Source organism: Kryptolebias marmoratus, linkage group LG16 (genome assembly GCF_001649575.2).
Source record: "Kryptolebias marmoratus isolate JLee-2015 linkage group LG16, ASM164957v2, whole genome shotgun sequence".
NCBI classification, from domain to species: domain Eukaryota; kingdom Metazoa; phylum Chordata; class Actinopteri; order Cyprinodontiformes; family Rivulidae; genus Kryptolebias; species Kryptolebias marmoratus.
In genome coordinates, this window is record NC_051445.1 from 23,708,483 (window position 1) to 23,720,869 (window position 12,387).

Below are 12,387 nucleotides of genomic sequence, written 5' to 3' on the forward strand. Positions count from 1 at the left end.
CTAATTTTCTGATATGATGAATTTGAGATTTTCATTTGTTGTCATTTGTAATCATCAAAATTAAACGAAATAAACATTTGAAATATATGAGTTTGTATGTAATGTATGAATATAATATACAAGTTTCACTTTTTAAATGGAATTACTCAAATCAATCTACTTTTTCATGATATTCTAATTTTATGACCAGCACCTGTACATGAGACATTTTCTAGCAAACGCATTTAGATAATGATTTATTTTCCTGTTTTGCAAAGACACAAAGTATGACTTTTTCCATGCAGCAGTATTTCATTATTGTTGCTCAGTTTCCACCTGTCGGTCTGCATGAATTCAAACTGCACACAATGACGCACCTTCAATCAGAATATGTTTGGCTTCAGATCTGGAGCCTGGATTCATTTGTTCCAAGCTGATTCATCTGTGAGAGAAATATAAAAATGGTAAACTGTGTACAACAGAGAGGAGGATTTTTCTGTCTACGGCAGAGAATAATTTAAAAAAGACATTCACATGGGATAATTATAGATTTCTTTTTTTTTGTTCACGGTATTTTTGATCTTACAGTTCCCTTTTTACTTGGAGAATTCTTCGTTTGTTGATTGTGTTCATTATGTCTTCTCAGTTTTTGTTGCGTGCCAACAGCTGAATCTTTGTTAAACGTTGAAGATTCCCTCCCACCACAATGCTGTTCGACTGTGCTCTTATTCTACAGTTTCTTTTTTTATTCCATTTAGTTTAGTCTTTCTTTTTGTTTTGTTTTGTTGCAGAGCTCCACGCTTTAAGGGCTACCAACAACAAGACAGTCAGGAGCTTCTGCACTACTTGCTGGACTCCATACGAGTAGAAGAAACTAAAGTGAGTTTACAGAAACGTTGCTTTTTTCTTTTGATTTTTGTAAAACCATAATAGATTGGTTGGGGAATTATTGGCTGTATTTTCCCAAAGTTTGCAAAACCTTCAGCTTTTTTAAACCAGAAAGATTCTTCAAATATTTACTCGTGTACATCCTTGATTTATTCATTTAGCTGAACCAAATCTGCTGGAAAACTGGACACTTTGTGCACATTTGTTTTCAGATTACAGCAAAACTACACAAATATACCCTTTTATTTTTGTCTTGCTGGTAAGCCTGTCATCTCTCTGTCCTTATTATTTTATCTTGATTAGAAAATGCCAGCATACAAGTAATTGAGGCTAAAATAAAATGCATCAGTATATCTTGCTGTTGACATAGACAACATTTTGAGCTCAAGTCAACGAGGGACTTAACAAACAGCCTCACAGCTGTTTGATTTAGTTATTTTTTAAATTTAACTTATTTTACTCCCAAGCAGCTGATTTAGTAGCAAAATCAGAATAATCCAGCACATAAATTTACAGTGCCGTGTTTTGAAAGTCTCCCATTTCAGCACTTAATAATTTTACTGTCAAAGGCACAGGCGTCTGATCAGAGATGCAAGCGAAGCATCTGCATACATTTTTTCTTTAAATGGGGAGTGTAGACTTATGGTTTTGCTTCCCAACCTTTTGAGTAAAGAGGTTTTTTTTTTCTTCTGCTGACTATTGGACAAGTTGGGCAGTAGTTTTTCTCAATTTAAAGAAAAATCACTAAATTCTTAACATACACATCTTCTTTACCTTTTTATTTGACTTAGTTCAGCTCAGCTTGCATGCTACCCGCCGCAGCTGCAAGCCAAACATCAGCTATAGAGACGAGACGTTAAACTGTTTGAACGGTGCTGCATCTCTTTCTGACTGCGAATCAGATTGAATTGTTCGCAATACCAAGCTATTCAGGAACACAAACTATCAGCAAGTTCGTAAAATATTGGCATTCAAGTCCCTTTGTAAAGCGCTTTGGTCGCCTTGTGCTGAAAAGTGCTATATAAATGAATGTACCTACCTACCTTCCTTTGAGCTGCTCATATGTAGACATCAGCTTTGAGTTCATACAGCATTTTTGAGTTGAGGTTAAAATTGGGCTAAATTTGCCTAAAGGGTGAAAGCTTTGTAGATGTCTAAATCCAGTTTTAGGTGGAAGTCAAATATAGGTCTGGATTGGGTAAAAAGACAAACAAACAAATAAACAAAATTCCAGGGTCTCTGATTTCAGGCACTCCACATATCCAGCTGAGTTAAACAGCCACACAGCATTAGAATCGCTGTTACAATTAAAAAGGTTTCAGTTATCAGCCTTATTAGTATTTTTTTTTTCTCTCAAAATGTCTCTCATTTTTAAAACTTATCCCATATACGGTCATCGAAAAAGAAAGTCCACCCTCTTTCCCATTGCCAGTTGTCATGTGCGAACCTTATGGTGCCATGTTTTTGGCACGGAGCCTCCCCCCCACCTTTCACAGGGCAATTAGGAGACCCCGCAGCAGCTCTTTGGAGTGCCCACCAGCGACTGCAGGAACCAAGGAGGAGAAGTTAGCGGGTGTGTTTAGTGGTCAGCCTCGGGCCTCGGAGGGGCCGCAGGACAGGCTCCCCTGCTTCTATTCAAACTTGTGAACACTAACAGTTGTGCCACTTAGGGGACTTGCAAGTGGCACTACCGGCATCATTGTATGATCTTGGGAAACCCACAGCTGCTGAATGAGCTCCAGGGCCGCTCCATTGTGCTCGAGGGTCGCCCGCAGCCTCCCCCCCCCCCTCTCCCGCACACAAACACACACAATCATCACCCAGTCTCTCAATCAAATCAAAGAAGTAAAACGGGGGGGTGAGGGTTTCTCTATTCATTCACTCAGAAACTCATTTATACAGCAAACACACTGTGGCATTTTAACAATAGATTGTTGAATATTTTTTCAAATGAGCACATCATCCCAGTTACTTTTGTAATGACTAAATATAACAACTAAATGTGGTAATTATTGTAGCTTTTTCGTTTTGTTTTTTTTTTTTTTTTCAAACATGACACAAACATTAGTTTTTAAACAAACCGTTATAAAATCACACCTGACCGAATTTCATTTCTCCCAAAGGTGTTTGTGAAGTAAACTCATCGCGGTACAAGTGATAGATAATCACTTGTGTGTGTGCGCCTGTAAGCGGCTGGTTCTTCTTCTTTCTTAGTAACCTTTAAGTGCCCTAAGTGATTGTGTTGATTGGCCATTAGTGTCTGAGATCTGAATATGCAAATCTGGGCTCAGTCAATTATCGCCAATTAGTTGAGATGGTAGGGTATTCCACTCTCGAGTCATTGTCCGGCCTTCTTAGCCTTGTCTTCGTTTTAATCTGAGTCCCTGCACTCTTGTACCAGCAACCCTCTGCCTACCCCCCGACACCCCCTCCCTTGCGGCCCATCGTCTCTGGGACAGCGCACCCTTTTATTTCATGGATAGAAAGGGATCATGGGGGTTACTGGTAATTAATTAGTTGGCGACCCACAGCCTGGTTTGACTTTGCAGACTGGCCAGACTGGGATTAACAGGGCTTTTTGACCTAAATAGCCAGTCCGGTGCGTGGGTCCTGGGACAATGGGGGTTGGTTGGTCTTGACTCAGACAGAGACTATGGCCAATTATCTATTGATTGGTGCTTTGCAGTGGCTGTGTCTCTTCACAGCTCTCACACCAACACACTCACTGACCATGTCAGCTTCAATGAGGAGACCCTGTGGAAAACTTCTACTCACGCAAACATGCACAGTTAATTAAGAGGTTCACATGGTAACGTTTTTAGACAAGCACAATAATTATTTTACACTAATGATGCTAATAATAGGTATACCTGTCAAACTCAGCTGCAGGCTAGATTGTGATATCCCACTAATGGCTGTATTAAAGAGAGCTGAAGAACCTCCCCCCGTCCCAAAAAGACCCACACAGGTTTAGTTATATAATCGATATAATTAATGTGCATCTATGAAAACCACTTGAAATTTTAGCCTTTGCATTTTTTTTTATTTCATCTTTTTTTTTTTTGTCTGCAGAGGGTGAAAGCAGCCATTTTAAAAGCTTTCAACAACCCCACAGAGAAGACAGCAGATGAGGAGACTAAACGCCAAGTCAAAGGTTCCTGCAAACATGGCACCACACACATATCAAAGATCTACAGTCCCACCTTGTGTTGGTTAGTGGTAACACAGATACCAAGAAGGCAGGGGACAATCAAAAAGGACAAATAGGATGCACGTTCATGATGAACCTTCTAGATTATTGTATTACTAGGGAATTTATTCATTTACCTGCTTTGTTTGAATTCTTTGTTCTCAACCTACATTTTTTTTCAACAGACAATGAAAAATATCATGTTTTAGTGTAAGTGATTTTGTTAATGGCATCAGTTTCTGCGTAACAGTCTATGTTGAGTTAAAACTCATTACAAGTGATTCCCACATACCACACGGTTCCCTGAAAATCGTCTCGTGTTTGTTTTTTCTCATCAGCGTACGGTAAAGAAGGTGTGAAGATGAACTTTGTGGACCGCATTTTTGTGGGCGAGCTTACCAACACAATTATGTGTGAGGAGTGTGAGCATGTAAGTAAATGCTAAAAAGTTGAAGGATGTGTGTGTGTGTGTGTGTGTGTGTGTGTGTGTGTGTGTGTGTGTGTGTGTGTGTGTGTGTGTGTGTGTGAAACAAACAAGCATAGGTTAATATGCTGTGCTGATACTTCAGACCTATGGTAAATAAAGCACACTATGTCCAATAATATCAACACTTTATTCAACTGTCTTATTAAGCAGCTATATATGTGTGACCCCATCAAGATTGGCTGTGATATCCTTTATACTGTTTATTATTTTGGTTTTATTGCTTCAATTGCTTTATGACTTTTGAATGGAGTTTATTAAAATGCCATTTAATTTCAGCAGAACAGGTATTTCTCATTAGCCTCATAAATGGGCAGATATTTTTCACTAAGCTAAATTCAGGACAAATAGAAGTAAGTCATCAATTTCTTTTACCAGCTGTGACACCCAGGGGACCTTTCTAATTTCAACACCTACAATAAAATGATAATCACACAATAAGAACAAAAAGCTCGAGCAAGCGCAAGCGAAGTCATTCGAAAGCAAACGGAAAGCTCTTCAAGGACCAGCTCAGACACCAACCGTTAACAGCAGGCACTTCTATTGAGAGCCCTGCGTGGGGAAGAAAACAAATGCCACCGTGCAGACTGCAGAACGTGCCTGCAGGAAGAGGGCGCCAGGTGTGGAGCAGGAGAGGGAGAAACCGAGAAACAGCAGCTGCCTCTTTTAGACGCGTTAAATGTCTGCAGCAGATTTTGTCCAAGTTGAAATTGAAAAGTCTAGATAAATATAAGGTGATGTTATTTTGGTTCTCTTTCAGATCTCCACAGTAAAGGAAGCCTTTATAGACATCTCTTTACCCATCATAGAGGAGAGGGTGAGCTCTTAAAAACATAATCGTTATGAATCATGTAGAGAATCATAGCTCTCAACGGGTAAAGTTAGTTTTGGTTTCTCCTTGTTCTCCTCAGATATCAAAACCATCCAACCCCGGTCGCCTGGGGAAGGGCCCCCGTGAGCAGGACCCTCATGCAGCTCACAATGAACAGGTTCTTTCAGCAGCGCACTCTGTCAACAAGAACACCAGGAAGCTGAGCGGACAGGTGAGACTGGGCCAAAAACATTTTTATTAATCAAGCTGACCCCCACTGCCCTAAAAAAGATGATTGTGATTGAAATTCTGAAAAACAAAAAATTGTTGTGAATGTAAATGCTGATTGAAGAAAATGGGACTTTAACACTTCTAATGTTCAACAATAATATCTCTGTTGCATGTTTACATATTTCTGTGCAGCCCTACTTTGTACCTAAAGAAAAAAAAAAGTGATTCTCTCGTTCATTTTTATTCACTAAGTAACTTAGTTTTATTAGGCAGCTTTTTCTGTTTTGATTTTTTTCCTTCTAAACAGACTTTTCCAAAATATTTGACCGAAATATAGACATTTCAGTGATTTACCTGATGTCTAATTGTTCTGATTTTATCATTTAAAAAGAAAAAAAAATAGCTTTTTAGCTTTTTTTTAATGTAAATAAAAAATATGCTTCTAAATGATTTGCATTGTTTCTTTATAGCCTGTAATAAAATACTAATAATCATAAATACGATGGATGATTTTTAATAATACGGTAGCTATTTGTTTTTAGTTCAGGTTAAGAAAAATGATGAACGTTGACATGTGCAGCTTGTAAAATGCTTCAGATGGACACATTCAGTCGACTGTCATCTCTGACTCTCCTCATACACGAAGCAGCACAATTAAGGAGTAAAGTTCACCACATATTTATTATGGTTTGCAACGTAGAAGGCTGCTTACTGCAGTGTGCCACTATCTGTCATGCACTGCTTTTGCTTTGTAGCTGAGTGAACAAGCTTTTCATTCCAGTGTCAAGATTAGCTTACAGACGCCTCCTAAGTCAAGTGTCTTGCTTTAGAAATCTCTGTAAACAGCTCACGGCATTTACAGTTTATTTTTATCATCCGCGGTAAAAGTATCGTTAATATGAAAAATCATTTCTCCCTGCCTGAAAGAGCTGAAAATTCAAATAAGAGTCAAATTTGAGTCTTTGAAAGGATACAGAGGAACCAAATTTATTTGATTAAACAGGCTATTTGAATCATAAAAACTTGTACATAGAAGAAATTAAAAATAAAGGAAATTAAACTAATTTGTTCCCAGTTCCCTTGAAAAGGTACATAACACTCACAATCAGTCATTTTCAGCAGAATAGAGACAATATTCATACCTAATAACATTGCTAGAATAATTGTCAAATGAAATATTAGTAAAATATTGATTAATAAAAACAATGAACCCAGTTTCACCCATTTATTTGAGGGATAAAGAAGAAGAAGAAGCAGAGTGTGAAGTGGGTGAAAGAGTGAGATACATTACAGGCAGAGTTGAAAAGTTTGTGTTCAGGGTTAAAAATGTATATTTGTACTCCCTTTAGATTAGGATAATTTGGCGTTCAGGGATGATGCGGATTCAGAGGCCCCACTGTATTTGCCTCATTTCCTCTCCCCCACAGAAACAGCTCAACAGGAGGTCTTCCAGCTCTGTGGAGGAAAAAGGAGCAGCCTGTGGCGCCGAGCGGCCAGAGGAGGAGGGTGTAGCTGGCGGTGTAGCTGGCGGGTCAGCTCGCGGCGTCTCAGTGTGCAAGATGGCGGCGGCTGGCAGCCTGTCAGATGGCAGCGAAAGAGATTCAGGAGCTCAGGACAGCAGTAACGACGCGGACAGTGAGGCCTCGGAGAGCGAGTGGGCCCCGCGCGTCTCCAGCCACAGCCACGGTCACATGTCGACTCCATCGTCCACATCCACCCTCACTCCATCCCCGACCCCTGCCTCTTCCTCATCTCCCTCGTCGTCGTCGTCCTCGGCGAGGCAGTGTGGCGCCGTAGAGCAGCTGGCTACAGCAGTCGCCAAAGTCAACCTCGGCTTCGCGCCCAGCGACGTCTCCACTCCCACCCACTGTTCTCCTGAAGAGCAGGGGGAGACTCACACCAGAGAGAACCTCCACCATCAGCACCATCAGGGAGCGTTCCAGGCTCTGTCCCACAGTTACACCCCCAGCTCCAAGGAGTGCTCCATCCAGTCCTGCCTGCACCAGTTCACCTCCATCGAGCTGCTGATGGGAAACAACAAGCTGCTGTGTGAGAGCTGTACTGACCGCAGGCAGAAGCAGCTGCGCAAAAGCAGCTCTGCAGGTAAGGCAAACCGTCTGAAAACCACACTCATGCCTCTGTCTGAAGGGCCAGTGCGAACTCCAGCATGTCGGTGTGTTATTTGCTCAGATAAGAAGGTGGAGAAGATCTACACCAGTGCCAGAAAGCAGATGCTGATATCTTTGCTTCCTCCTGTCATCACGTTGCACCTGAAGCGTTTCCACCAGGTAAGCAGCCACACGCCTGCTTTAGTTAGAGCCACTCTGTGGTTATATTGTGGTTCGGGTGCCTTACTGTTATTTTATTTCGTTGTGTGTGTGTGTGTGTGTGGGATTGTTTGCACACATTAAGGCAGGGATGAACCTTCGGAAGGTGAATCGCCATGTTGATTTTCCTCTGATCCTGGATCTGGCTCCTTTCTGCTCCGCATCCTGCAAGGTATCACGATGACACTTCCTCTGCTGTAATCTCATTAAAAAATCCAAAACGCATGTTATTCTCAGTTGGAAGATATTTCAACTACCTTACGTTTATGTAATCTGTTCAGTAAAAGATTTCTGACCAAATTAGGGGGAAAAAAAGGCATTCACTAAATTTACTGAATTTACTTTTAGTTGTTTGGGGTTGGTGCCACTCTTGGAAACCTGCTTCTCCTTATCGTCTTTTATTCAGTTTTGTTTCTTTTTCTTTTGTCATTCTTGATTTGTAGAACCTGGCAGCCGGTGAGCGTGTCCTGTACAGCCTTTATGGGATTGTGGAGCACAGTGGCTCAATGCGCGGAGGCCATTACACCGCATATGTTAAAGTCCGGGCTCCCCAGAGGAAGTCTGAACAGCGCCACAAAAACCTGTCAGGTCAGGGATCTTTTTTTTTCTTTCTTTTTTAGTTCTTCTCAGACCCTTTTTGTTATTTGTATACATATTTATTGATTTCATTAAAATGGTCAACATTTCTTCAGCAAAAGGCTGGACTCCCTCTAACCGTGAGCATGAACTGAATACAGGTCTTCTTTGTGTTCTGTACAGCTTTGTTGCTTTCTCTTTTTCTCCTCTGCTCAAGGAAACCGTCCACATTCACTGATTAGTATTGAAAGATGGCTGAAAAACTCAAGGAAGCGTCTGTCCTTGCTGCTAATAAGCTTATTTAAACAAGACTGAACATGTTACAGTTGAAGGCTGTGGTTAGTGAGGGAACAGTCTTTAAGCACGTTGCTATAGTAACAGCAGACTAGATGGGTCTGTCAAGATACTGATATTAAAATATTACCTGTCAAAATTTACTTCTATCTGCTTAAAAACATTAATGTGCATTAAGCAAACAGTTGTTAATTATAGAAGTCCTTCATAATTGCCAATGTAAATATTCACCAATTATGAATCTTAAAATAATTAATATAATGAATATTATCATGCTGTGCTGAACTGAGTCTTTTTAACACCATTCTGAACACAGAAATTAGAAACTGACGTGTGACGAAGGAAAATCTGATTTAAACATCAATAAAACATAAAAGTATCATGTTCATTTTAACGAGGGCTAATGTTAGAAACCACATTTTTATTTTTAGGCTGTTGCCTACTCTTGTGTTCATTTGGTTGGGATGAAGACTTGTGATTATTATCATTCACCTAACACAATTCCTGCTACTGAAAACACGTCAGTGAAACACATTTACCTTTGCTGATACCTGTGTTTATTCATTTTATTCAGGCCAATGAATCAGTGTTGCAGAGTTTTCTAACAACAAACGTGTAACTCACCCATAGCTGTAGTTTCCACTTTGTAATCCTTTTCAAATGAAACTACAATGGCAGAAACAGGATTTGCTAGGGTTTGTTTTTTAGGAAATCTAGCCTTTTGTGAGGAACCCAGAAACTGAAACCGGAACAGGACCAGCTTCCCTGTCGGCTGGCTCTGCCCCCTCTATGTAAAGAAACAGAACATTGTTGTTAGTAAAAAAAAAAAAAAAAAAAAAATGCATCTCAATTTTTTCATGTATTATAATTAGAGACGGGGCTAAAAGCCAGAGGTTGAAGCAACAAAGGACGAGCGCCCCCTAGTGGCTGGCTGCAATACAATGTCTACACCCTTTCTCTCTATGTAAAGGATTGGGACATTTTAATTAAATTAATGTAAATTTGTTTAGACTTTTTGTGTGTGTTTTCTAGGTGCGAGAGACGCCGGCAGCAGCTCCCAGGGCCAGTGGGTGTACGTCAGTGACACCACTGTTCAGACGGTACCAGAGTCCAGGGTACTCAGCTCTCAGGCATATCTGCTCTTCTATGAGGAAATACTCTAATTTAACCAGCTATCAAAGTATTTTCCCTGCATATCTGGTTGACTTTGTCTCTTCCTTTTAAGAAAGAAAAAAACAAACTCCCCCATTTCCTCTTACTCTAACAGGAGGCAAGAAAAAGGGAAATACTTAACTGTTTACTCCTTTGACTTAATGCAAGAAAAACAGAAACATTAAACCTAATTTCTAGTTTACTGCACAGATTTTTATTTCGTATCCTAATTTAAAACTCCAGGTCTTCAAACAAGAGCTAAGGAGAAAAGATTGCGTATCGAACCTGAGCTGTTCAATATTTCTATTTTGTATCGAGCTACGAACTGCATGATGGGGTTTGCTCCAATGATTAACAAGCATGTTTAACTGCACTCAGCACTGAGCTGTTGATGTCAGGTTTTCTGTGTGCGTGTGCGCGCATGTGTGTCAGGGAGTGAATGCAGAAAAGACAGATGAATGTAACCTAAAGGTGCTACATGTATCAGTTCAGCCTGTCACGGTCGGGGAACCTAATCGCGGTTATATTCAGTGTTTTCCAAGTCCGAGGTTGATCCGGCACCCTGCTGATGTTGTCATCGTGTTTAGACTCGTTCTGTTATAAAGCCACCAGGATGGATAAATAGTGTCGCCAACTGTTTTATCTGAAAGTGTTAACCTCTGATATTGACGATGTCAGCGCTATAAGTTTAGCAGCAAAATCAAACCGCACACCATCACTGTGGGTATGTTTTGACTTTTACCTGATTTTTAAAAAAAGGGAACATCAACCTGAAGGGGGTAGTTTGTTGAATTTTTAACAGAAAGGTGAAAGTCTGAATTGGTTATACCACTAATTCCTAATTAATTAATTAACTAATTAATTAATTAATGACAAAAGTGAACTTTTAAAAGTCTGATCACTGACCTTTATTTACAGGACAATAAAGTGTTTTTTCTGATCATTACAGCCTTTTGTTCCACATTAATAATTTATGATATACTGTAGAAATTATCCTCCCAAATCAACCTTTCAAAGCTTGAGAGCTGTTGGTAAAATTTTGTTAAACCTTTTATTATTATTATTATTATTATTTCTCAGCCCCTGAGAAGTTTCAGCTTTCATTATAAATTGTTGACCTTCCCCCGAAGTTTATCTTAGTATTTTAAGTGACAATATTTATTTTAAGGTGCTGACATGACATGAGGCCTGTTCTGCTTCAGGCTTGAGAATTATCGTCGCAAAAACGTTGCGTCGGGTCACGATGGGTTAAGTCCGCATCAGCAGTCTTGTCCAATCAGTAGAAGAAAATCTGAGGACTCCTCACAGATCATTTTAAAAACCAGAAGAGAAATGTTTTGTTTTTTTTTCTCTGCTGGAGAATAAACAGTATTTGGAGAGACATATATTGTTTTGAGTCTTTAGAAATTGTCTGTTTTAATTAGAAAAACCCACAGCTGGTTGCAATTATACCTTGACTAGTAACAGTTTATAATATTACTGTAATAAAACGAGCGACTACAGCAAATACAAACTGCTACAGATAGCACCTTTTAGGAGTTGATTTACAGCCTACGTGCTTCGTTCAAACGGTTTTTTTTTCCCCTTGTGTACATTGGAATGTATAAATGTGCGACTATCGACGAAAAGTGTTTGCCAAAGACAAGTTTTTGAGTCAGAGAACAGTTTACTTAATTGAGTTTCTCGTATCCTCTCCCGAGGTCAGCGGTGCTCGTCTTCAGTGTCACCTCTCCAACAAACACGGAGGACGTTTATTAAATCAACAAAGCACCAAGTCTGCCTTCATTATGCTCGGGCTCTGTCACCAACCCTGAGATGTTTTACATGGAGCAAGCAGCGCAGCAGGTGTTTGACTGCTGAATGCCATCTACAAGATTGGAAAAATCAAAAGAAACGACCTGAAAGAAACGTGTTTTAGGAAATTTAAAGGTTCACGTCATCAAAGCTGTTTACGTTTTTCTGTAAATAAATCCGTTAAAAATTTGCCAATCAAAGTAGGAGGTTTCAGCAGCTTTGATTGACACTGGTCAATTTAGTGCCTCAGCTTCAGGGTTTAGAAACCTGCGCATGGTGAGAGTATAACATGCTGAGTGTAATGCAAAGAGGGATATGAGTGTTTTATTTGTGTACAGTTCAACTTACTGTAAGCAAAAAACAATATGGAGTATATGTAATTGTACATAACAGACAATATAAACTCATGGTGCTTCATGAAAAGAAATTAACATTCTGTTCTGAACAAACTCATTTTGGAATGAGTATAAAACACTGTATGGAAATAAAAGATTTCTGAAACGTACACGCCGCGGGGACTCATTCTGTTTTCCTGTGTCACTCCTCGTGCAGCGCGGCTAGTGGAGGAGCGATCACTAGAGATTTAATGTTCCCTGCTCTGAAACCGAGACGTCGCCAGCCATCCCTTCGCCTCGGCTGTCACTGTGGATCCCGTGGCGCC

General features: G+C 40.0%; 1 protein-coding gene across 7 annotated transcripts in view; it reads left to right on the forward strand.

Moving 5' to 3' along the window:
* The window catches only part of usp45 (ubiquitin specific peptidase 45), a 36,429-nt gene extending 24,198 nt beyond the window's left edge, over positions 1-12,231 (forward strand). For 3 of the 7 annotated variants that reach the window (XM_025005271.2, XM_025005270.2, XM_025005272.2), the window contains exons 9-19: positions 771-858; positions 3,940-4,021; positions 4,396-4,487; positions 5,302-5,358; positions 5,453-5,584; positions 7,011-7,686; positions 7,774-7,871; positions 7,996-8,082; positions 8,354-8,498; positions 9,813-9,895; positions 11,638-12,231. In XM_025005271.2, the coding sequence (XP_024861039.1) occupies positions 771-858; positions 3,940-4,021; positions 4,396-4,487; positions 5,302-5,358; positions 5,453-5,584; positions 7,011-7,686; positions 7,774-7,871; positions 7,996-8,082; positions 8,354-8,498; positions 9,813-9,895; positions 11,638-11,850 (1,753 nt within the window). In that variant the 3' untranslated portion in view covers positions 11,851-12,231. Of the gene's footprint in view, positions 1-770; positions 859-3,939; positions 4,022-4,395; positions 4,488-5,301; positions 5,359-5,452; positions 5,585-7,010; positions 7,687-7,773; positions 7,872-7,995; positions 8,083-8,353; positions 8,499-9,812; positions 9,961-11,632 lie in introns of all 7 variants that reach the window. The other 4 variants (XM_025005274.2, XM_025005275.2, XM_025005273.2 and 1 more) reach the window with 4 other exon arrangements.
* Positions 12,232-12,387: the final 156 nt, after the last annotated feature.